Raw genomic sequence first — 27,154 nt, forward strand, 5'->3', positions numbered from 1 at the left:
GACTGACATTATTGCACAGTTGTGCGGTGCTCTATTGATGTCTATTGGAATTATAAAGATAGAGGAGTACAGTACTTGACCGTCATTCCCTTAAAAATTGGGAGTGGCAGAGATTAACTATAGTGAGGAGGTACAGATAAATTGGGAACCTTGGTCTGGTGATCAGTGGGGTTCCCAGTAGAACCCCAAAGTATCAGATATTTACTACCTAATCTGTGGATACATGAATATCTTTCCTGGGAAAATCTCTTAAATTATAGCAGCCTATCTTATTGCCTTTTCTTTCCTTTTTGGAGATCTGGCTTAAACCAGTGCCAAATATTGATAAGTAGACACGAGTGGATCAATATGTTGAAGATCGAGTTGGAGCCAAATTTCAGCTCTACACAAATCCAAACACTGTGGGATGCCATTTGCAAAGATCACAAAAGAAAAACATGCCCAACATCATTTCCCACATTGCGGAAGCATTGGAGAGGGGGCTATTGATGTTTTGCACAGGCTCCCATTAAATGCCCTGGATTATCGAGTGTATTATCATACCTTGCACGGTGGTGGCCAGTACCTGGGTTATCAGAGGTCATCAGCTCCCACTGGAGCACAGCCAGGTGCAGGACTGGCAGTCTGTACGGCAGAGTTGCATTCAATCTCCGTATTTACTGGGTAAGTGGATTACGCAAATCAAATTGAAACAAAATGTACATTAGTGTGCAGAATTATAATGCAACTATATGAAAAATGTAAATTTTTCAACTAAACTCTTTGTTTTGATCTGTTAAAGAATAATAACCAAACAACTCACAATGTGCAAAAATACATTTCTGATGTTTCAAAAAATACAGCAGTGTCCAATATAGCATTCAAGTTTATAAAACTTGGATTTGGAAATATGCATAAAAATGATGCTATGGTCAAAATAATCTGTGTGCACAATTATTGGGCAAGTATCTCCTTGTCTTTATTTGCTTACAAAAACAAATAGTGTTTTAAATATATTTAGAGGAATAGAAAAGTATCCAGAACCAAAAATTTCATTGAATGAACATTAATCAACACGTGAATGCCGAGATTTCTTTGTCTTTGCCGCTATTTCTCCACCTGCACCACAATTTGTGCAAAACAAAGCTCCCAACATAAGGACCCGAGCCAATGAGAACAAGACAGGGAATATTCGTAATATTAAATTATTTAATTTATTAATAAATAGCAATATTGACAACCATTTATTGAAGAATATATAGTAAAATAAAAATAGTTAAAATACATATATTAATTAATAATTTACAAAAAATCGTGCACAGTAAAAGCCGCAAAATCATGAGGCAAGCCAAATACTATATAAATACATATGGCAATTTATCCCAGTACACACTAAAAAAGAATAAATAATAAGAGAACCAATAATAGTAATAAAAAATATATAATATGTGTCAGTGATAAGGATATCACTAAAGGCACCAAACAATTCACTCTCAAATATCCAGGTGACCATGTGACAAAATAAAGTGCTATGTGCAACAATCCAATTACCACCAAGAACTCATGAAGTGTAAAAAAAGGGGCCAGAAGGCCAAAAAAGTGCAATGTGCCAATGTAAATGGGAAAATGCCAGTTACTTACAATGATAGATAAAGGGAGTGACCCCAGGCTGCCAGCGGCTTTCTAATGTGCACCCCGACGCGCGTTTCAGACACGCAGTCCTTCGTCAGGGGGAGTGTATGATTTACATGACCGGAGGTGTTTATATACTATATCATATAATGGTGTTGATGTAAATCCCCGCCGTCGGGGCACATTGCACTTTTTTGGCCTTCTGGCCCCTTTTTTTACACTTCATGAGTTCTTGGTGGTAATTGGATTGTTGCACATAGCACTTTATTTTGTCACATGGTCACCTGGATATTTGAGAGTGAATTGTTTGGTGCCTTTAGTGATATCCTTATCACTGACACATATTATATATTTTTTATTACTATTATTGGTTCTCTTATTATTTATTCTTTTTTAGTGTGTACTGGGATAAATTGCCATATGTATTTATATAGTATTTGGCTTGCCTCATGATTTTGCGGCTTTTACTGTGCACGATTTTTTGTAAATTATTAATTAATATATGTATTTTAACTATTTTTATTTTACTATATATTCTTCAATAAATGGTTGTCAATATTGCTATTTATTAATAAATTAAATAATTTAATATTACGAATATTCCCTGTCTTGTTCTCATTGGCTCGGGTCCTTATGTTGGGAGCTTTGTTTTGCACTTTCTAGTGGTTTTCCACTATAATTGGCACACAGGGGGTGATCCATAAATTATAGTATATATTATACTCAATCTTCTCTTGATAATCAGATTTTGGTGTCACTACTGTGTTTCTTTACTGCACCACAATTGAATATAGTGCCGACCATTTGATTTGAATCATATTGCCAACTAGAAAGAAAAGTGGCATACAATCCATCATGTGTCCTAAAAACTCTCCTGCATCCACGTCTTAACGTTCAGGAAATACAGGATCTTTTAACCCCTTCAAGACCGGAGCTTTTTTCGGTTTTGTGTTTTCGTTTTTCGCTCCCCTTCTTCGCAGAGCCATAACCTTTTTATTTTTCCATCAATATGGCCATGTGAGGGCTTGCTTTTTGCGGGACGAGTTGTACTTTTGAACGACATAATTGGTTTCAGCATGTCGTGAACTCAAAAATAGGAAAAAAAATCCAAGTGCGGCGAAATTGCAAAAAAAAATGCAATCCCACACTTGTTTTTTGTTTGGCTTTTTTGCTATGTTCACTAAATGCTAAAAAACTGACCTGCCATTATGATTCTTCAGGTCATTACGAGTTCATAGATACCAAACATGTCTGTGTTCTTTTTTTATCTAATGGTATGTTTCCACAGTCAGGATTGGCTCAGGATTTGAAGCAGGTAAAATCTGCATCTGAGATCAGTGGCAGGTCACCTGCGTTTTTGATGCGTTTTTTTCATGCGTAATTGTGTGTGTTTTTGTAAGCTAAATAAAGATAGATATATATATAAAAAAAGAATTGTGATGTCATTTCCTTGTCCAACCTCTTCTTTTACATACTCCATTGAAGAATACATACACAGATAGATAGAAAGATAGGTAATAGATAAATAGAGCTATAGATAGACAAATATATCGATAGATAGAAAGATCTATCATATCTATCGATATACCTATCTATTATCTATCGATAGATAGATAGATCGATAGATGTAATAGATGATAGATATATCGATAGATGATAGATAATAGGTACATACTGTAATAGAAAATAGATATATCTATAGATAGATAATACCAAGCACGATGTTTAGTAATAAACATAATAAAACGGTCCATAAAGAGTTAGACCGGGATCACACATGCGAGAAACTCGCTCGAGTATCGCACCTCAATACCCGGCACTGCCGCCGGCACTCGGGACCAGAGTGTGCGGCTGCATGTATTTCTATGTAGCTGAACGCTCCAGTCCGAGTGCCGGTGGCAGTGCCGTGTATTGAGGTGCGAGACTCGTGCGAGTTTCTCGCAAGTGTGACCACGGCCTTAAACACATTATCTGTTTAATTTAAAAAAAAATGAAAAAAATTTGGCGTGGGCTCCCGCACAATTTTCTGCACCAGAGAGGGAAAAGCCAGCGACTGGGGGATCGATGTTTGTAGCCTGGGAAGGGGTTAATACTCATGGAACTTCCTAGGCTATGAATATCAGCCTACAGCTGTATATTTAGTCTTTACTGGCTATTAAAAAAAAAAAAAAGCCAAAAAAAATTGATGTGGGGTGATATTCATAGCCTAGAGAGGGACCATGGATATTGCCCCCCCACCCCGGCTACAAATACCATCTCCCAGCCGCCCCAGAAATGGCGCATCTGTAAGATGTGCCAATTCCGGCGCTTAGTCTCTCTCTTCCCTGTAGTGGTGGCATATGGGGCAATAAGGGTTAATGTCACCTTTGTATAGTGACATTAAGCTGGGTTAGTAATGGAGAGGCTTCAATAAGACTCCTACCATTACTAATCCTATAGTTGGTAAAGGGGTTAATAAAACACACACACACGTGCAGAATAAAGTATTTTAATAAAAAAAAACACCACACAGTTTTGCCATCTTTATTACACTGGTAATCCAAGCGAAGCCATCAATCATCTGAAAAAAAAAATAAAATAAAATAAACTAACCGTATACACCCTGATCCGACGTAGTCCTTAATAACGAGTGTCCCACGACGAGTCCAGCTCTGCTACATCTGGATGCCTTGTATTCAAAGGGAATTTGTAGTTATACTCCGCGCTGCCACGGTGGTATTTCCTGATGAAGGGGGCATGAGACCCCCGAAACGCGTAGAATAAACCACTCTGAATCCTTGATACTTTTCCTGAATTTATCCTTGTGGCAGTGCGGAGTATAACTACAAATTTCCTTTGAATACATGGTTTCTTTTGGTCGTGGATTACCTTTGGATCTGCAGCAGCCGCCAACTTATATGCCTATATGCCTTTATCTCATCCTAACCAGGTGAGCAAACTTCATGATATATTCTCTCCTTTGTAACGTGGATAAGACCCTATTGCGCTTTTCTGTCTCCCTATTTTTTTGCAATAGACATCTGGATGCCTGACATCCAGACATAGTAGAGCTTGTAGATGACCACCGAAGATAACTCTCCATTGATCACCTACACTCTAGCTCTCGCGGTCAGCTGACCGTGAGAACCAGCCTAGGGTGACCGGAGATAACCCCCGCTCACGTGCATGGCAGTTCTCGCAGTAAGCTAAGTTATCGTGAGAACTGCAGTGGACGCGGACTTCCGGAGGTGGGACAGGTAAGACCTTATTTAAATTAGGAGAAATGAGTAGTAAGTTGGGTTTACACAGTTATTATGCATGTGACTAATCATTAGATGCGGTTTTACCGCATCTGATGATAGTTTATGGTAATTTTACGGTGTGGCGACGGAGCGTCACCGCATTGCAAACAGTCATGCTGCGTTCTGGAAAGACGCGCCTCATGTCCATTTACGCGGGTCTGCTGCCTGCGTATTTTAACAAGCAACAACCCCAAGAACACACAAACCGACCAAAAAAAGTCCAGATTTACAATCAATAATCAAATAACATAGTCTTTATTAAATAACATATTAAAAACAATAAGACCAAATATACATATGTGTATAAAGTATTAAAACAATTATTTATTATTACAAGGGCGACCCAACTCCAAGATAATCGTATTACAAAATATTGTGGGATACACTGTAATCAATACATGGTTTGTCAAAGTATATATATATAAACTAGATGGTGGCCCGATTCTAACGCATCGGGTATTCTAGAATATGTATGCGTAGTGTATAGCGCAGCCCACGCAGTACATTGCGCAGCCCACGCAGTACATTGCGCAGCCAGCGTAGTACATTGCGCAGCCCGCATAGTACATTGCGTAGCCCGCGTAGTACATTGCGCAGCCCGCGTAGTACATTGCGCAGCCCGCGTAGTATATTGCGCAGCCCACGTTGTATATTGCGCAGCCCATGTTGTATATTGCGCAGCCCACGATGTACATTGCGCAGCCCACGTAGTATATTGCGCAGTCGACGTTGTATATTGCGCAGCCCACGTTGTATATTGCACAGCCCACGTAGTATATAGCGCAGCCTATGTTGTATATAGCACAGCCCACGTTGTATATTGCGCAGCCCATGTATAATACGTAGTATATTGCGCAGTCGACGTAGTATATTGCGCAGCCCACGTTGTATATTGCGCAGCCACGTAGTATATAGCACAGCCCATGTAGTATATTGCCCAGCCCATGTAGTACATTGCCCAGCCACGTAGTATATAGCACAGCCCATGTAGTATATTGCCCAGCCACGTAGTATATTGCCCAGCCCAGTAGTATATTACCCAGCCCATGTAGTATATTACCCAGCCCATGTAGTATATTGCCCAGCCACGTAGTATATTGCCCAGCCCATGTAGTATATTGCCCAGCCACGTAGTATATTGCCCAGCCCATGTAGTATATTGCCCAGCCCATGTAGTATATTGCCCAGCCACGTAGTATATTGCCCAGCCCATGTAGTATATTGCCCAGCCCATGTAGTATATTGCCCAGCCCATGTAGTATATTGCCCAGCCACGTAGTATATTGCCCAGCCCATGTAGTATATTGCCCAGCCCATGTAGTATATTGCCCAGCCCATGTAGTATATTGCCCAGCCCATGTAGTATATTGCCCAGCCACGTAGTATATTGCCCAGCCCATGTAGTATATTGCCCAGCCCATGTAGTTGCCCAGCCCATGTAGTATATTGCCCAGCCACGAAGTATATTGCACAGCCCACGTAGTATATTGCACAGCCCACGTAGTATATTGCACAGCCCACGTAGTATATAGCAATGTGGGCATCATATCCCTGTTAAAAAAAAGAAATAAAATAAAAAATAGTTATATACTCACCTTCCGGAGCCCCCGGATCCAAGCGAGGCCTTTACCGACGCTGCTTGTGCGCTCCGGTCTCAAGAGTGCATTGCGGTCTCACGAGATGATGACGTAGTGGTCTCGCGAGATGATGACGTAGCGGTCTCGCGAGACCGCTACATCATCATCTCGCGAGATCGCAGCATGGACCGGTTACCGGAGTGTCGCAAGCGGGAAAGGCCTGTTGTCGATCCGAGGGGCCGACGGACGGTGAGTATATAACGATTTATTTTTTTTTATTATTATTTTTAACATTAGATCGTTTTACTATTGATGCCGCATAGGCTGCATCAATAGTAAAAAGTTGGTCACACAGGGTTAATAGCAGCGGTAACAGAGTGCATTACACCGCGGCATAAAGCGGTCCGTTACCACTGCCATTAACCCTGTGTGAGGGCAGACTGGAGGGGAGTACGGAGCGGGCACTGACTGCGGGGAGGAAGGAGCGGCCATTTTTCCGCCGGATTGTGGCCATCGCTGATTGGTCGTGGCTGTTGTGCCACGACCAATAAGCGACTTGGATTCCATGACAGACAGAGGTCGCGACCAATGAATATCTGTGACAGACAGGCAGAAAGACGGAAGTGACCCTTAGACAATTACCGTATATACTCGAGTATAAGCCGAGATTTTCATACCACTTTTTTGGGCTGAAAGTCCCCCTCTCGGCTTATACTCGAGTCATTCCCAGGGGTCGGCAGGAAAGGGGGAGCGGGGGCTGTCTAATTATACTCACCTACTCCTGGCGCGGTCCCTGCATGTCCCTGCTTCCCGGCGCTGCAGTTTCTTCCTGTAGTGAGCGGTCACATGGTACCGCTCATTACAGTAATGAATATGCGGCTCCACCTCCCATAGGGGTGGTGCTGTATATTCATTACTGTAATGAGCGGTAACGGTGACCGCTCACTACAGGAAGAAAATGCGGCGCCGGGGAACAGAAGTGCAGCGACGGTGCCAGGAGCAGGTGAGTATGACGGGGGGCAGTGCGCGATATTCACCTGCTCCTTGTTCCACCGTCGGCGTTGCTGTGTCTTCCGCAGTGACGCTCAGGTCAGAGGGCGTGGTGACGCGATTAGTGCGCGCCGCCCTCTTCCTGAACGTCGGTGCAGAGGATGGAAGACACAGCGGCGGTCAGCGGTGGAACGGGGAGCAGGTGACTATAGTAAGTGCCGGGGGCCGGAGAGGTGTGTATGTGATTTTTTATATTTTTTTAATCACAGCAACAGCATATGGGGCAAATATCTGTATGGGGCATCTTTTGTGGCCATGTGCAGCATGATATGGGGGCAAATATCTGTATGGGGCATCTTATGTGGCCATGTGCAGCGTTATATGGGGGCAAATATCTGTATGGGGCATCTTATGTGGCCATGTGCAGCATTGTATGGGGCAAATATCTGTATGGAGCATCTGTATGGGGCCATGTGCAGCATTATATGGGGGGAAATATCTGTATGGAGCATCTTATGGGTTCATAATCAACATTTGTGCAGCATTATATGGGGCATATTTTAATATGGAGCATCTTATGGGGCCATCATGAACTTTATGGAGCATTATATGGGGCTCCTGATTCAATATGGATATTCAAAAACACTTAACCTACTGATGTCTCAATTAATTTTACTTTTTTGGTATCTATTTTTATTTTTCAAATTTACCAGTAGCTGCTGCATTTTCCACCCTAGGCTTATACTTGAGTCATTAAGTTTTCTCAGTTTTTTGTGGCAAAATTAGGGGGGTCGGCTTATACTCGGGTCGTCTTATACTCGAGTATATACGATATAGAGTAGATATATATGGTGCACATAAAATATACAAAAATATAAAATAAATATAAAAAAATTAAAATGGCTACTGTGTAAAAAAATACAACATTTTGATTCACAAAAATATAATAAAGTGAATGTATAAAAATTATTAGTAAGCTTAGTAAAGATTAGTAGTGCAAAGGTAATAGAACTGACAAAAAAGTGATACTTCCAATTGAAAAAGTGCAAAGTGCAATATTAAAGACAACCATGAGAGGTCAGTGTATCCACACACTTAGTTAAATGACCAGAAACACAGCAACTTATACTGTGAATTATTAGAGCTCCAAACTCAAATATAACAATAATATAATAATAAAATAGAGTGGAACTTACAGAGTAGTAGAGTATGTGCCTGGTCTCCTGGAATGGCGCCCAACACCCGACGCAAGTTTCGGCACGTTGCCTTCATCAGGGTATTTTAACGCATAGTTGAAACGGCATTTCATGAAATCCTCTCCACTATGCTGTAACATCTGGACGCTGCGTGTTTGACGCTGCACAGCTGTACGCAGCGCCAAACATGCAGCATTTCCTGACCGTGGAAACATACCCTAAGTGGTGAAAAAAAATTCCAAAGTTTGCTAAAAAATAAAAAATAAATAAATTGCGCAATTTTTTGATACCCGTAGCGTCTCCGCTTTTCGTGATCTGGGGTTGCATGAGGGCTTATTTTTTGCTGACATTTTTAAGAATACCATTTTTGTGCAGATACAATCTTTTGATCGGTCGGGGCGACCCCAAAAAAATGTAATTCTGGTGTTTTGATTTTCTTCCTCGCTACGCCGTTTAGCGATCAGGTTAATCTTTTTTTATTGATAGATCGGGCGATTCTGAACAGGGTGATACCAAATATGTGTAGGTTTTATTTTATTTTTATTTAGATTGGGTGCGAAAGGGGGGTAAGTTGAACTTTTATATATATTTTTTAATTTTTTTTTCATATTTTTAAACACTTTTTTTTACTTTTGGCATGCTTCAATAGTCTCCATGGGAGGCTAGAAGCTGGCACAACTCGATCGGCTCTGCTACACAGAGGCGATGCTCAGATCGCCCCTATGTAGTAGAATTACAGCATTGCTATTAGCGCCGACCCCAGGGTGGCGCTCATAGCAATCTGGCATCAACAACCATAGAGGTCTCGAGGAGACCTCTGGTTGTCATGCTGACACACCACTGACCCCAGATCACGTGACGGGGGTCAGCGATGCGCGTATTTCCGGCCTGATGGCCGTAAATGCGCGTTAAATGCCGCTGTCAGAGTTTGACAGTGGCATTTAACTAGTTAATTGGCATGGGCGCATTGCGATTCCAACCGCAGCTATTGTGGGAACATGTCAGCTGTTGAATACAGCTGACATGTCGTGGCTTTGAGGTGGGCTCACTGCCGGAGCCTGCATCAAAGCGGGGCTTCTGATATCAGACGTACTATCCTGTCCGACGTCAGAAAGGGGTTAAGGGACGGTGAGTGCCACCTTTTTCTTGTTGGCAAAACCTTTTATATATACTTTCTGAGCTATTAGAAACACTCCATTCTTGCAGTTTGTGGCAAATTTATTAAAACACAAACTGAATTTAGAGTGACAATTTTTGAGAAGCAGACAAATTTCAAATGATTCCCTCGTCTCTATAATGATTCAGCCAGGGGTTAATCCCATCACATTTTTCAGAAGACAGTCAGAGAAAAGTTGCATTTCCTCTAATGTGGCACTGCTTTAGCAGATATTTTAAAAAAAAATATTGCAGGCCTCATGAGCCAGTTAGAGCATACTAGTAGTTTCATATTTTTAGGAGCCAGAAAATAAATTATACAGAAAACCCCAAAAGTTATGCACTAGCAGCTACATTTTATGCATGAAAATGTCTTATTTTTGTAGCCCCCCGGTTTCAGAGAACTTCATATCTTGTACTATGATAAATTACAGGAAAATTATATTGATTACCGGTAATTTCAGGGTAATGGCTGGATAGATAGTTATTGCAAGTCCATTTGCAACTCCTAGCCTCTTGTGACCAAGCTATTATTAACAGTAGGATTGTGACCACTGCGGTGCATTTATAGGCTTATGTCTGTTCAGTAATCTTTTAATCTTTTTCTCACATATTGGATTTAAGAAAAGCTGACAAAATAGGTAATATTCGTGTACATCCAAGATATATCTCATTTGAGACATCCTTTTCTCTCCTGACGTAATTAGAACACGGTCTAGTAATCATTTATAGGATGCGTAAACTGTTCTAAAACCACTATTCAAATATAACTGTTACTTCTCTATAGATCACTTGTAAAGCCATGTTAGTAATAGCAAGAACAGGTAAGGACCCCACCATAAAAGTGGCATCAGTACATATCTTGGAGGAGGAATAACGGCATGAAACAAGGTTACTAAAAGGATTGTGAGGTTTCTCATACTATGTAAAGTTGTGAACGTTGGAAATGTTAATGTTTACTTGCTTCTTTTTTACAGGACATGGTAATTATTAGTGATGAGCGAACATGCTCTGATAAGGTGGTATCCGAGCATGCTTGTGTGCTAACCGAGTGTCTTCGGTTCGCTTGAAAAATATGTGCAAGTCCCCACAGCTGCATGTCTCCTGGCTGTTACCCAACCGCAACACATACAGGGATTGCCTGTTTGTTAGAACACTAGCATGCTTGGATAACACTTTATCGGAACGCAATCGCTCATCACTACTAATTATGTAATCACTAAATAGTCACTAAGTCATTCTGATTCTGTATCTTTAGAAATGCTAAAGGGAAAACGTGTGATTGTTACTGGTGCAAGTTCTGGCATTGGAGAACAGATGGCATATCACCTGGCAAAGATGGGATCACATATATTAATAACTGCCCGGACTGAAGAGAAACTCAAGAAGGTAACACTATTAGGCCTCACTCACTTGTCGTGTTCCACGTACATAGTATGTACCCATAATAGTCTATCATGTCCATCTGTTTCCACAAACCATGTGTTCGTGCAAAACTCAAGGAGACTTCTCCATTTCTCTCCAGTATCACGAATTCAAAGGGCCAATAGAAGTCTACAGTATGGGTCCATGAAGAACACATACATCACACGGATGGCATCAGTGTTCAGTCTGTATTTAATATTGCACACGATAGAAGAAGTTTTAAAGTTTATTTATTTATCCATCTGTGAAAAACAGATGACACAATGATGGTAAAAACGGACACACTGGTCCCAAAACACTGATGACACTGGTACCGTTTCCTCACGGAAGTGTTTAAACACAGACGTGTGAATGAGGCCTTATGCTGTTTGCGCTTTACACTCATTCCTATCAATCTAGTTATCAAACCTAGATATCAAAATTACGTTGTCAAAGGTCATAATAAAAGTTTCTTACATGCATACAAACAAGTCCTGAGCATTTTTTTTTTTGCTTTCTTTCTTTATTCCCCTTCTCCTGACAGACGAAACCTGTCTGCAATAGTGTAAATAAAATGATAGAAAAAAAAAAGTTCCGCAATTGTTTTTCAGTTTTGTTTTTACAGCGTTCATTGTATAGTCTAAATGTTCTGATAATGTTATTTTTCAGGTCAGTACAATTATGGCGTCACCAAACCTATACAAAATTTCAGAATTGAAAAAAAATCCATTTGTTTGTGTCGCAATTTTCAGAGACCCATACTTTTTTATTCTTCTATCGATGGAGCTATTTTTTTTTTTTTTTTTTTTTTTAATGAGGGCTTTATTGACATCCTTCTTTAGCATTTCTGACATTTTGATTGACATTTATTGATGTTTTTGCAAAGAAATGTGATGACCAAATTCTGGAGTCTTTAGTTTTTTGGGGTAGTTAGCACTAGATTTTTATGGAAATGATTACCAATAATTTTTAATTAGGAAAAGACAGTGATTAAACCTCTTTTAATCTATTTTTACATATTATTTATTTTTTTCCTTGTAATTGTTACTTTATATATATGGGGGACTTGAATATTTTTTTATTTGATCAATTTTACTATACATTGTAATCTAGTGGTATTATAGTTTTACTCCTCTTTTGTGGCTTGGCTTCATAGGGGGACTATGTTGGTGGTGATGAAAGTATTCCATAGAGCCCCAGCTGCCATGGCAACTGATTGACTGTCTGCAATGGGTGCGGGGAACGATTTATGCCATTTAAATGTCTTCAGGAAGAGATGTACGGTATATACTTGAATATAAGTCGAGCTTTTCAGCACATTATTTTGTGCTGAAAACGCCCCTCTCGGCTTATACTCGAGTGAGGTGTCCAGAAGGTGGAAGGGGAGTGGCAGTGGCGGAGCATTGGGTCACACGAGGCAGGAGCCGGCTACTGCGACTAACTCCTGTGCCCGCTGCTAAAGAGAAATTAATATTCATTGCACTGGCAATGAACATTCATTTCTCTGTAATAGCGCGCATAGTGTCAGCCGCAGCAGCCGGCTCCTGCAGATGACAGGGGTGAATATTAATTTCTCTTAAGTAGCGGCACACATGATTGCCCAGCAGCAGACACTGTGCGCTCTACTTAATACTCACTGCCCTCCACACACATAGTTCTGGCGTGGGGAGCGGTGAGTATTCCGGCAGCTGTGCTCTGCTTGTGAGCAGCGCATGATGTCCCTGCCATGCGCTGTTAAAAAGCATAAAGCAGCTGCTGGCACTGGATCAAGAAAGGCAGGTTAGTATAATGGTTTATTTTTGCATTTATTTCAAACATACCAAGATAAGAATGGGGTCATGCATACACGGATAGGGATTGAACCATGCATACGCGGATAGGGCCATGCATCTAAGGATAGGGATGGGGCCATGCATACAAGGATAGGGATGATACAGATAGGGATAGGGCCATGCATACAAGGATAGGGATGGGGTCATGCATACAATAATAGGGATGGAGCCAAGCATACAAGGATACGGATGGAGCCATGCATACAAGGATGGGGCCAATCATACCAGGATAGAGATGAGGAGCCATGCAGACAAGGTTATGGATGAGGAGCCATGCAGACAAGGATAGGGATGAGGAGCCGTGCAAACAAGGATAGGGATGAGGGGGACACTGCTTACCAGGATAGGGATGAGGAGCCATGCATACCAGAATAGAGATGAGGAGCCATGCATAGTGATAGGGATGAGGAGCCATGCATACCAGGATAGGGATGATGAGCCATGCATACTGGGATGGGGATGAGGAGGCCGTGCATACCAGGATGGGGATGAGGGGACAATGTATAACAGGCTTATACTTGAGTCAATAAGTTTTCCCAGTTTTTTGTGGTAAAATTAGGTGCCTCGGCTTATATTCGGGTCAGCTTATACTCACCATATACTGTAAATCTTCACGATTCCGTACTGCAATGCAACTGCACAGCAGTTGCGCTCAGCCACCACCAGGGGCCGATGTTGTGGGAAAAATGGTTGCACTTACTGTGTAGCTCTTCAGTGCAGAAGTGCAGGCCGCCACCAGGAGGCGGCAGAGTAGTCAGTCAGGCCGAAGTCAGTAACAAACAGGGAGATGAAGAACCAGAGGTCACAAGAAAGAACGAGGTCAGAGACGAGCCAAAAGTCAGAGCCAGACAGGCGCGCGGTATTAAAAACGTGAGACGGAAAGAGGAGTCAAGGTACAAGCCAGAGGGTCAAAAGCCAGTCGGGCAACGCAGTATTAGAGAAAGAAAAAACGGAAGCAGAGTTCAAGCCAAGTCATACACTGTAGGGAAATCACCAAACGTACACCGAGTCAGGGATAAGGAACAGGTTAGACACACACACGGGAAGTCAGAGGCAGAAGGATCACTAGGGAATACGGGATCAGCTGCCCTAGCCTGGAAGCATGAACTATCACTGACAAAGGCTACCTAAAATAGCACCAATAAAAAGCCACCCAAGAACCAAAGAGAGGCAGGAAAAGTTAAACTCTCTGTGACTAGGCCGGGGAAAGAGAAGAAGCAAACCCCGACCTGGATCATGACACGTACCATACACCCACCATAAAGCAGAACAGCATGTCCTATGTCAGAAACGGTTAATAAGTGTTTTCAGTATATAATTACAGGCAGCATATTATTCTTTTCACTGTAAATTGTGTGCGCACTGTGGATCTACTGCCATAGTCCCAAAACTATAATTGGGTCACAAATTATGAACATAACACAATTAATAAAGGGGTTGTTATGTGAAAATTAAATGACCTAAATGGTGTAAATATAAAAAATCTAATTGATCCCAGCCACACTCAGTCCCTCGGGTCTCTGTGGTTCCCGATATGTCTAAGTCACACATGTCAAACTCTGGCCCGCAGGGAGATTATATTTGGCCTGTGATGCCCCCCATTATTCTGTATGGGGGACTATGTGGGGCTATTAGACAGTTTGGATGGCTGGCTGGGGAATCGGATCACAGTTGGGGCATCATATTGTGTTAGAGATCACCATACTTTGCTGGAGGGGGTACAGTAGGGTCATTATACTATGCATGTGTAGGGTACTGTGGAGGAATTCATTATAGGGACATCATACTGTGTTTGGGGACAGTTTTGTTGACAGCATACTTTATTATCTGTATTATTCATTAATTTAAGTTTTTTTTATTCTTTATTACATATTTACATTAGGCCATTGGGTCATATGTAGTGATGAGCGAGTATACTCGTTGCTCGGGCTATCCCGAGCACGCTCGGGTGGTCTCCGAGTATATGTGACTGCTCAGAGATTTAGTTTTCCTTGCTGCATGATTTGTGGCTACTAGACAGCTTGATTACATGTGGGGATTCCCTAGCAACCAAGCAACCCACACATGTACTCAGGCTGGCTAGCAGTGATAAATCATAACATGCAGCTGAGTCAACAAAAACTAAATCTTCGAGCAGTCACAAATACTCGGAGACCATCCGAGCAACGAGTATACTCGCTCATCACTAGTCATATGTTTTTACTGCTCTTACATAACATTATTATCAGGGCTGTGGAGTCGGAGTTAGTTTTGGTTGGAGTCGGAGTTGGTAGAAATGTACCAACTCTGACTCCAGCTTTTAAAAAAATGTATTAATAATTCATAATTGAACTTTCATATGAATTTTATAAATGTCACTCAAATATATATGTTCTATCAAACTATGAACAACAGTGATAAGCAGTTCTGCTGGAGATGGAGACATTTCTTAAGGCCCCGTCTCACATAGTGAGATCGCTAGCGAGATCGCTGCTGAGTCACAAGTTTTGTGACGCAACAGCGACCTCAGTAGCGATCTCGCTATGTGTGACACGTACCAGCGATCAGGCCCCTGCTGTGAGATCGCTGGTCGTGTCGGAATGGCCTGGACCTTTTTTTGGTCGTTGAGGTCCCGCTGACATCGCTGAATCAGTGTGTGTGACACCGATCCAGCGATGTCTTCACTGGTAACCAGGGTAAACATCGGGTTACTAAGCGCAGGGCCGCGCTTAGTAACCCGATGTTTACCCTGGTTACCAGCGTAAATGTAAAAAAAAACAAACAGTACATGCTCACCATCTGATGTCCGTCAGGTCCCTTGCTGTCTGCTTCCTGCTCTGACTGCCGCCGTAAAGTGAGAGCACAGCAGTGACGTTACCGCTGCGCTCTGCTCTCACTGTACTGCGGCTCAGTCAGAGCAGGAAGCAGACGGCAAGGGACCTGACGGACACCGAAAGGCGAGTATGTACTGTTTGTTTTTTTTGGTAACCAGGGTAAACATCGGGTTACTAAGCGCGGCCCTGCGCTTAGTAACCCGATGTTTACCCTGGTTACCCGGGTGCTGCAGGGGGACTTCGGCATCGTTGAAGACAGTTTCAACGATGCCGAAGTCGTTCCCCTGATCGTTGGTCGCTGGAGAGAGCTGTCTGTGTGACAGCTCCCCAGCGACCACACAGCGACTTACCAACGATCACGGCCAGGTCGTATCGCTGGTCGTGATCGTTGGTAAATCGCTATGTGAGACGGGGCCTTTACTTCTTGTGTGTCACTGTTCTCCACTGCCCTTATCTAATCTTATACTTGGTTAACCTCATGCTGCCCCAACCCCCCTACTTACAATGTATGAAACTGAAAGTGAAAATGTGTTGCAAATTCTTAGTAGTAAAGCTCCTCCTCTAGACAAGAGGTTTACTAGGTGTGCCTCTTCCAAGCATCTCACAGCTGCTACTCAGAAGAGGAAGACTGTAAGAACTGAAGTATTATCCTTTCAACAAACTTTGCATCAGTTAACTGTGAGTATATGAGGAATAACAGTATTACTGACCACAGCTGTATTTCAACATTTCACCATCACTCAAAATAGAAAACATTATGTCAGTCAGTGTATGACAAATGATCCAGACGAAAACAAATGCTGTGAAGCCAAGATCAGTGCATATTCAGGCAAAGATAAAAATGCTCCTACCAGAGCTTCTAATCTAAAGAAACATTTACAGCGCTTTCATCCAGAAGTACTGAAAGCAGTGGATGAGAAAGACTGCGACCAAACCAATGAACCAGTGCCCAGCTCTTCCAGCCAAACAAAGGAGCATAGAACTTTGCAACCATCAGTTGCAAGATATTTTGTCAGTGACAAAGTTACTGTGACAATGACCGTAGATACATTTAAAAAACAGATCATAGAGCTTGTTGTAAAGGATAGTGTGCCTATTTCATTATTTTCACGACCAGCTTTTGTGTGTCTGAATGGGGAAATGGCCCGCAAGCTTGGTGTTTCTCTGGAGAGAGAGAGTATTAGAAAATTAGTAATCGAAGAAGCTTTTAAGCAAAAGAAAGAACTTAAAAAAACTCTCAAGGGACGCTTTCTGTTTCTTAAAATGGATGCCTGCACACGTCACAGAGTGAACTATTTTGCCATCAACGTCCGATTTGTTTGTGACAAAAATGAAATAGTTACCAAGACATTGGCAGTAAAAGACACCAAAGCTCATCACACCAGTGAGTTTCTCCAGGTCTTGGTGGAAAAGGTTCTGCAAGACTATGAACTTAAAAAAGAGCAAGTTCTTTCTGTCGTAACTGACAATGCTTCAAATATGATAAGTACTATTAAGCTAATGAATGAGAGTAATGATGGTGACCAGCAGCCAGCTAGAAGAACATTCTGGGTCCACAGACACAGAAATGTTTGAAATAGAGGAACACAGCATTGTAACTGAGGAGCAAACTGAAGTTGCTTCAGATGAACAGCAACATGATAGTTTAGATGATCTTGTTGAAACTGTGTCAATACGTTCTTTCATTCATCACATGCGCTGTGTTGTCCTTACGCTACAGCTGGCTATAAGACACAGTCTGCAAGAAGGACATGCTGCTGCACTGATTGGCAAGGTGAGAAAATTGGCTACTGTTGCCAGAACCCCTAAAGTTGACTCAATTTTGAAGAGACGTGCTGGAAAAGGGGCAATTATTGATCAAGCCACACGATGGGGCAGTACTTACATAATGATTCAGCGCTTGGTTGAACTGAAAACCTTTCTTGTAGACATGGCTAACCCTCAATTGACGCTAAATGAAAGTCAGTGGAATTAGGTGACTGAGCTGGAAAAATTGCTAGAGCACCCATTTACAGTGACTAAAAAATTACAAGCAGAGGACTTAACTCCAGGTATTTTCTTAAAGGAGTGGAAGAACCTGATGTTTCGCCTGTCCCAAAGAGGAGGGTTAATTGCAAGTGGCATTGCTACATCAATGAAACGGAGGAGCTACTATTACAAAATAACATTCTTTTGGCAGCTGTTTATGTAGACCCAATGCATCGGATTCTTTTAGATGATCAACAGCTAACTAAGGCTACTTTCACACTAGCGTTAACTGCAATACGTCGCAAATGCGTCGTTTTGCCGAAAATACGCATCCAGCAAAAGTTCTTGCTGGATACGTTTTTTCGTCATAGACTAACATTAGCGACGCATTTGCGACGCATTGCCAAACGTCGCGTCCGTTTTGCGACGCTTGGGCGTGTGGTAGCGGACCGTCGGGAGAAAAAAACGTTACATGTAACGTTTTTTGCTCCCGACGGTCCGCTTTTTCCGACCGCGCATGCGCGGCCGGAACTCCGCCCCCACCTCCCCGCACTTCCCCGCACCTCACAATGGGGCAGCGGATGCGTGGGAAAAATGCATCCGCTGCCCCCGTTGTGCGGCGGAGACCACGCTAGCGTCGGGAACGTCGGCCCGACGCACAGCGACGGGTTGTTCCCGACGCTAGTGTGAAAGTAGCCTAAAAGAAAAGAAGCTCTGTTTGAAATAGCAGTAAGGATGAAAGGGTTGCAGAACAGTCAGGAGGAACAAGAAGAATTTGGTCGTCCTGCCACATCTTCACCCTCATCAACTGATGAATTTAATTTAGAAAAATATTTGGATCACAAGGACCGTGCAAAGAGTTCCCGCATAGAAGAAGAGTCATCCCCATCAAAGAACACAGCCAGTACATTTCAGCAGAATTTTTCATGTGCACTAAAAGAAATTGAGAAATTTGACCATTCATCAAAAATAACAGTGCAACAAGCGATTCCTCTGTATCCTGACATTGTCAGATATGTTGCCCGAGTGGTTACTGCTTTGCCACGAACCCAAGTTAGTGTAGAGAGGTTGTTCTCTGCTCTCAAAATAATTAGATCAGATTTGAGGGCATCCATGAAGGAGGATCTGACAGAGGCAATACTTTTTCTGAGGACAAATTTATAGATTTCTTCTTATTAACTGCATAACAGTGTTTATTGCATATTTACTTACAAGAGTTTAGAAAAGTTTATAAAAGTTATTTGCTATATTCTAATTGTATTCTAATAAATATAGTTTTTGCTCTAAGTGGTCTGATTGCTTATATGATGGTGAGAAACTGAATAAGCATGATGTTAATATTTTACAACAGTAAATTTATTGTTACGAATTGGCCATTTATGAAGGAGTCGGAGTCGGAACCTGATAAAATCCAGGAGTCGGAGTCGCAACTGTGGCTTACCGACTCCACAGCCCTGATTATTATTCCAGTATACCCATTTGTGATTGTGCTTATTTTATTCTAATATCTATTAACTAAAATGTACTTTGTTCGTGGGACAACCCATTTAAGTTTGTTTCTATATGAAAACGTTCATCTTTATATTTGACAGGGAAAAACTTTCTCAATTGTATACATTTTTTTAATAAATAGCAAGGTTGGCCCATGACTTTGATCAAGTTTTTAATTTTGGCCCTCTGTGTATTTGAGTTTGACTTCCTTTTCTAATTGAACATGTGAATGTTGCAGCCAAGAAGTAGCTGCAGCAGTTACCAACATGTCACTTATTGACTGCAAAGATCACATGTTCATCTAGACAGAGCTTGAAGTACAGAGACAGCACACTCCAGTACATATTCCTGAAAACTGGAAGAACACAGGTGTTGAAACTAAAATTGGAAAAGACACAAATACATTTCTGCACCGTCATTCATCTCCTCTCTCATCTCTGTCTACCGAAGACTAACATCCTTTATAATCAACCTTACACTCCTGTCGTCAAGACTTCTCTCGTGCTGCACCAGTTCTCTGGAATGCACTGAACCAAACAATCCAGTTAATTCCCAGTATCGACAGTTTTAAACTTGCTCCAAAACCACTTATTTTTTTAGACTGGCCTATCACCTAACTAATCTATTTTCTATCCTAACGTTTCCTCAGAATCTGATCACCCACAAATATGAACCCCACTTGCCACCGCTACAGGGCAAGCGGGAAGAGCCTTGCCTGGTTATTATAGGGGAGATCCCTTATCCCACACCATAAAAAAAAATTACGTGAGGTCCCCCTATATTCAATAACCAGCAAAGTCTAAACCGAGAGCTGCAGGTTGATATTAATAGCCTAGAAAAGGGCCATGGATATTGGCCCCTTCCAGATAGGAGCTTGCACCAATTGTGGGGTTTAGCCTCCTTTCTTCTCCTTGGTGCGGTGGCAAGAGTGGTAATAGGTTTGGGGTTGATGTCAGCTGTTTTATGGCAGAGGGCATCAAGCCCAGAAGTTAGTAATGGAGAGGCTATAAGACACTCCTATTACTTACCCAATAGTCAAATGACATAAAACACAGACACACAGAAAAGTTATTTTCTTTATTTGAAAGAAACAATCCCACACCCTCTTTCACCTATTACTGTAAAATTAAAAATAATAAAACACCATATTCCTCACCTGTCTGACGATAACTGATATGTCCAATGATGCGTTCCAATTCTGCTATATCTGGATTTCATTGCTGAGTGATGGCATTATGCGACAGCTCAGTCGTGACTGCAGGAGACACTGAGCTGAGCCAGAAAACTCAGATTCAGCACAAAGCGGTGACGTCAATAAGATGAGCAGAGTTAATTGTCAATGAACTCCAGTGACCTCACTGACGCAAGCGCTTGTGAGAAAGTTCTCATGCAGCCAGCACTGACGCCAGTGAGGTCACCAGAGTTCGTCGACTATTAACTACGCTCATCTTATTGACGTCACTGCTCAGTGCTGCACCTGAGTTTTCAGCCTCTGCTCAGTGTCTCCTGGATTCACAGCTGAGTGGTCACATCATGCCACCGCTCAGCCATACAATACAGATATAGTTGGGTTCGCAGTTGGGCTCTTCGTGTGACAAATTGATTATTGTCAGATGAGTTATATGGTGTTTTTTATCTTAATTTTTTGTAAATAAATGGGTAAAAGAGGGTCGGGGAGTTTTATTTCATATAAAGGACTTTATTCTGGCTGTGTCTTTATTACAATATGAGACTGTGGTTAGTAATGGAGGCATCTTATAAACACCTTTCCATTACTAACCCCTGGATTTGATGTCAGCGATCATAAAACAGCTGACCTCAACCCCAAACCTGTTACCCCACTTGCCACCGCACCAGGGCATTTGGGAAGAACGAAGGCTAAGCGCCAGAATCTTATAGATGTGCCATTTCTGTTGCAGCTGAGAGCTGATGTTCTTAGTCTGGGAGGGGACCAATATCCATGCCATTTTCTTAGGCTATTAATATCAGCCCGCAGCTGTCTGTTTAGCCTTTGCTGGTTATCGAATATAGGGGGCCCACATTATTTTTTTTTTAGGTGGGTATTCCCTATATATTAACCAGTAAAGGCTAAGTAAACACTGTGAGCTGATATTAATAGGGTGGAAACGTTTATGGATCTTGGCCCCTTCCTTGAATATTAACATCAGCCCCCAGCTGGTTATGAAAATTATGGGGGACGACACGGTTTCTTTCATATATTTTATTAATTAACAATACAGTAAGGACACCTGAGTTCATAGCAGCTGTTTCTCTTGCTTTTGCAAATGCCAGACTGATGAACGGCTGCAAGTCCGGCACTCATCAGTCCAGCACTTGAGCTACTGTGAGACCTGGTGACTGTGTGACTAAGGTAACCTTGCTGGAACACCTGGAGGCTGTGAACAAAGATTACCTTGGGTGTCTATTTTACTTACTTGTTAATAAAAAATGAAAAAAAAAAAAAAACAGAGTGGGTCCCCCATAATTTTCAGAACCAGCTGAGGGAAAGCCGAAGTCTGGCTGCTGATATTAATATTCTGGGAAGAAGCCAAAAGCTATAAAAGTTCCCAGGCTATAAATATAAGCTCACAGCTGTTTGCTTAGCCTCTACTGGTTGTTATAGAGGAGACTCCCCAAAAAAATGATGTGGGGTCACACTTTATTTACTAACCAGCAAACGGTTAAACAGACATCTGCGGACTGATATGAATAGCCTAGGAAGGGGCCATGTATATTGGCCCCCTCCCAGATTAAGAACGCCAGCCCTCAGCTGCCTCAGAAATGGTGCAACAATCAGATGGGTTAATATGTGAGGTTGAATTCATCTAAAAATCACCATATTCCTCACTTATCCGTAGATGATCCATTTGTCCCACGAAGAGCCCAACTCTGCTTCATCTGGATTGCATGGCTGAGCGGTGGCATGCGACCACTCTGCCGTGAAACTAGAAGACGCTGAGCCTAAGAACCGCTGCCTTTGACGGGCGTAAGCTCAATGAAGTCACTGCATGTAACTGAAGCTGTGGCATCAGACTCAGTTCAGGGTCTCCTGGATTCACAGATGAACCGTCGAATCATGCCATTGCTCAGCCATGCAATCCAGATGCAGCAGAGTTGGAGCACGTCGTGGGACAAATAGTTAATCGCCGGACAGGTGAGGAATATGGTGTTCTGTTATTTTTAATTTTACAGTAATAAATAGGTGAAGGAGGATGGAGTGTTTTTTTTTCAATAAAGGAGTCTGTTTTTATTTCAAATAAAGGACTTTTCTCCGTGTCTGGATTTCTTTTACTTTTGACTATGGGGTTAGTAATGGGGGTGTCTTAAAGATGCCTCTCCATTACTAACTGGTGGGCTTGATGTCAGCTGACATTACAAAGCTGACATCAAACCCCAATATTACCCCCACTTGCCACTGCACCAGGGCAAGTGGGAAAAGTCGGGCAAAGAGCCAGATTTGGCGCATTTAATGGATACACCTTTTCTGGGGCAGGTGTGGGATGCTATTTTTAGGCTGGGGAGGGCCAATATCCAAGGCCCCTTGCCAGTCTGAGAATACCAGCACCCCAGCTACCTGCTTTAGCTTGGCTGGTTGTCAAAAATGAGAGGAATACATTCAGGTTTCTAATTATTTAAAAAACGTATGGGGTCCCCTCTATGACAGTGTGGGAACCACAGCACTCTGACCACCACTAACAAACTTACCGCTGATCATAGCTGGTGTTTCTTGCAGGGACACTAGGTATTCGGCACAGACCCCAAGCTTTACCGTTCAGGTTTGCCCATCACTAGTGCCAGCCCTTTTTCAGTGGCACCATAACTACTGTGGGGGATCATGTGTGCACAATGCAGAAATTATAGTGCTTACCATACATTCTATGTTACAAGACTGGGACCTTCCACATTTACATGTACATGTTTAGTTTAATTTCTTCAACTACTTCTGTGTAAGCTAATAATATGCTAAGCAAGACTGTAAGGTGATAAGCATTTTCCTATTTTCTTCTTATAAATGATGAAAAGATCAGTGAAAAATAGAAACAACTGATTGTAGTTTTAATTGAACATGTGAAATAACTGCACACATGAAAATGTATCAGTTACAATATGCATAAAGACTGCAGTGCATGACTGTCCTCTCCTGCTGAACCGCTGCAGATTGCTTCTCCCGTGGAAGGTTTGCCAACTTTCTTTAGTTTGGAAGTGAGTCTTCTAGATATTATAATTTGTAAATCTATTGCAAGCTAAAAAAAGATGCAAAGGAGATAAATAGTTAATGTGAATCTGTCAGCAGGTTTTTGCTAAGTAATCTGAGGACATGAGGTAAGGGTTAAAACACTGAATTGATGTGTCACTTATCAGGCTGCATGCAGTTGTTTTCTGATATCACTAGGACATTATCATTGCTGTGACTTGCTGGCACATGCTGTCATCTGTCCTCGCCCCCTCATGTGAAGCAGCTCAGAGTAAACAGAATGTGTACACACAGAACCTGGCTGGTGTGGGCGGAGTTAGCTTCATCAGCTCTGCTTCATGCTGCATCTAAGAACTCTGATTGTATCATAACTGCTGCACCCAGTAAAGTAAGTGGTACATTGTTGGATTCAGGGTCTCTTTCCCTACATCATACTGCTCTCAGATCAGGTATAGTAGCAAAAACCTGACAGATTCCCTTTAATAAAATATGTGCATTACTAATGCATTCATGATACTTAGCAAGTATTGGACAATACATTTTCATTCTTTTTCTTAGGTGGTTGAAAAGTGTAGAAAACTTGGTGCAGCTTCTGCCGACTACCTCCCTGGAAGTATGGACAGTATGACTTTTGCTAAGAGTGTGGTACATGAAGCAGAACGATTATTTGGTAAGAGCCAATAAATCTAGCTAATACGTGATATGTCTGTGTTCAGTTCCTCTATAGTTGCTCATTCTGCTGAGGTTGTCCAGGTCTTTTATTAATCGGGTTGATTATGCCAACTACACTTAGAACAAATTCTGATCTGAGTTTGATTAGGGTGTCAGCAAAGTATGATCCGACTCTCTTGGATGAAAGAACTGTAGCACACTGTGAGGAGCAGATGGAGAACAACATTTCTCCATCTTCTCCATTGTGTGAGTCATCTGAGTGCAGTCCAATGTTTTCCACGGACCCCTAGAATTGAATGGGTAAGTGTCTTACGATTTCAGACTGAAATATCAGCATTCAGTGTTTGTTTGTTTTTCACTGGCAGGTTCTGTCAGTGAAAAAAATCAGTAATCAGAACTGCCCCATTGAATAACATTGGTCTGATTTATACGCTCGTGTGACCCTGGTCTTATGGGACATTCATCTGTATCGACAATACGGCCCTGATGCATGCAACAGCAAGTGGACAGGGCTTGGAATTGTCATTGATTTATATTGGAATTCTGACTACCCCTCTGCTGACAGCAGATGACTATGTGGCCTCATTCTCAAGATAAATGCAGGTTCCATTATTGGGACGTTATCTGATATACACTCATGGTATAATCTGAAGGTAATAAGATCAGAATATTCATTTAAATTGTGCCTTTAAGGTTTTGTTCATGCTATGTTTCTTGCACAGACATGATTCAGTGACGTACAAAATACTTGGTGTGAACAGAAGAACTTTATCTGACACATAAATTACTTTTGTGTTTCAAATCTGAATGTTCAAAGCAGACCTGAAACTAAGACATGTCAGTGGGGTTTGCTGTACTTAATAATTATTACATGTTTGGATAATAAGCCAGTAACTGTGATAAACGGTCATCAGAAAGCATAAATGATACCCATCATCGCCAATATCAGAAATGAATATATACAAGGATCACTTATTAACAAATTTCACAACATTATGGTGCTCTTTCCTTGTAAACAGGAGGACTGGACATGCTAATCCTGAACCATATTGGTTACACCTACTTTAATTTCTTTGATGGCAATGTGGATCATATACGGGAACTTATGGAAATTAATTTTCTGAGCTATGCAACCATGACAGTCGAAGCTCTGCCAATGTTAAAAACAAGTGGTGGCAACGTTGTAGTAGTCTCTTCAGTTGCAGGTAAGTAAACTTTCACAATTTTATATAGAGATACAGTGGCTTGCAAAAGTATTCACCCACTTGTTTTTTTACCTATTTTTTTTTACATTACAACCTGTGTTTAAATATTTTTGTAATCCGATTTGTGTGTGATGCATCAGCACTAGATAGTCTAAATAAAAATTTCTGGTGCAAGTAATTACCTTCATAAGTCACATTCTTAGTGAAAGGAAATCCACCTATATGCAATGTAAGTGTCACATGTCTGTCAGTATATACACACCTTTTCTAAAATTCCACAGAGACTGCAACAACATTAAGACTGTGCACACGCTGCGGATTGCGGATCTGCAGCTGTTTTCCATGAGTTTACAGTACCATGTAAACCTATGGAAAACAAAATCCGCAATGCACATGCTGCAGAAAAAACCAAGCGGAAACGCTGCGGTTTACATTCTGCAACATGTCAATTCTTTGTGCGGATTCCACTGCGGTTTACGCCTGCTCCATAATAGGAATCCGCAGGTGTAAAACCGCAGGTGGAATCCGCACAAAAACTGTGGTAAATTCGCGGTAATTCCGCAGTGAATCCGCAGGTAATCCACAGTGCGGTTTACCTACGGATTTACAAAAACAGGTGCGGAAAAATCCGCAGACATCCCACCTACGTGTGCACATACCCTAACGGCAACCTGTCACCAGTTTTGTCACATAGCAGCTAAAAATATCATCTTACTCAGCGTCTGCGCTATGTTCCCTAAATCCTTGTATAACCCCGACTACTCCTGTATAGCCCCAAAAACCGTCGCCATGAGATATCTTGCGCCTGTGCAGACAATTTGCGTCTCGCGCATGCACAGCATTGTTTGCTCGCAGTTGAGCAATGCATACTGTGCAAGCACGAGAAGCAATTTGTCTGCGCAGTCGTGAGAACTCCCGGCGATGAGGGGTGGAGAGGACATGAGCTACGCACATCGGACCGGGCAGACCCGATTAGCATACAGCGCCAGAGAAATCAAAAAGGTTTTTCGGGCTATACAGGGGGGAGTCAAGGAGTTATATAAGTATTGCGGGAATGCAGCGCAGATGCTGTGTAAGATGACACTTTTAGCTGCTATGTGAAAAAAATGGTGACAGGTTCCATGAAAACCAAGGAGATCTTCAAACAAGTCAGGGACAAAGTTGTTGAGAAATACAAGTCAGGGTTGGGTTGTAAAAAAATATCCCAATCTCTGATGATCTCCCGGAGCACCGTCAAATCTATTATCATCAAATGGAAAGAACATGGTACGTAAACATCTTAAGTAAGGCTATGTGCACACGTCCGGAATTGCCACGGAAATTTCTGCGGCAATTCCGCAACTCCCTGCCGCGGGTAAAAGGCACGCGGAATTGGCATGCATTTTCCCGCTAAACACTAGAGTTTTACAAGCGTAATTAGCTTGCAGAATGCTAGCGTTTTCCAAGCGATCTGTAGCATCGCTTGGAAAAATGATTGACAGGTTGGTCACACTTGTCACACATAGTGTTTGACAAGTGTGACCAACTTTTTACTATTGATGCTGCCTATGCAGCATCAATAGTAAAAGATCTAATGTTAAAAATAATAAAAAAAATAAAAAAATCGTGATATTCTCACCTTCCGGCGGCCACTGCAGCCTTCCCGCTCCTCGCGATGCTCCCATTCCCAGTAATGCCTCGCGACAATGACCCCAGAAGACGTAGCGGTCTTGCGAGACCTCTACGTCATCACAGGTCATTGCCGCGAGGCATTACTGCAAACAG

General features: G+C 42.0%; 2 protein-coding genes across 3 annotated transcripts in view; one reads left to right on the forward strand and one right to left on the reverse strand.

Annotated features, from left to right (window-relative positions):
* Nucleotides 1-27,154, reverse strand: part of TRAF3IP3 (TRAF3 interacting protein 3) — a 210,113-nt gene that overhangs the window by 157,763 nt on the left and 25,196 nt on the right. The gene's annotated exons all lie outside the window — the stretch shown is intronic.
* The window catches only part of HSD11B1 (hydroxysteroid 11-beta dehydrogenase 1), a 48,938-nt gene that overhangs the window by 14,407 nt on the left and 7,377 nt on the right, over nucleotides 1-27,154 (forward strand). The window contains exons 2-4 of the mRNA XM_077295033.1: nucleotides 11,069-11,199; nucleotides 24,072-24,183; nucleotides 25,205-25,390. Of these exons, the coding sequence (XP_077151148.1) occupies nucleotides 11,069-11,199; nucleotides 24,072-24,183; nucleotides 25,205-25,390 (429 nt within the window). The remainder of the gene's footprint in view (nucleotides 1-11,068; nucleotides 11,200-24,071; nucleotides 24,184-25,204; nucleotides 25,391-27,154) is intronic.

Source organism: Ranitomeya variabilis, chromosome 3 (assembly GCF_051348905.1).
Source record: "Ranitomeya variabilis isolate aRanVar5 chromosome 3, aRanVar5.hap1, whole genome shotgun sequence".
Taxonomy (NCBI): Eukaryota; Metazoa; Chordata; class Amphibia; order Anura; family Dendrobatidae; genus Ranitomeya; species Ranitomeya variabilis.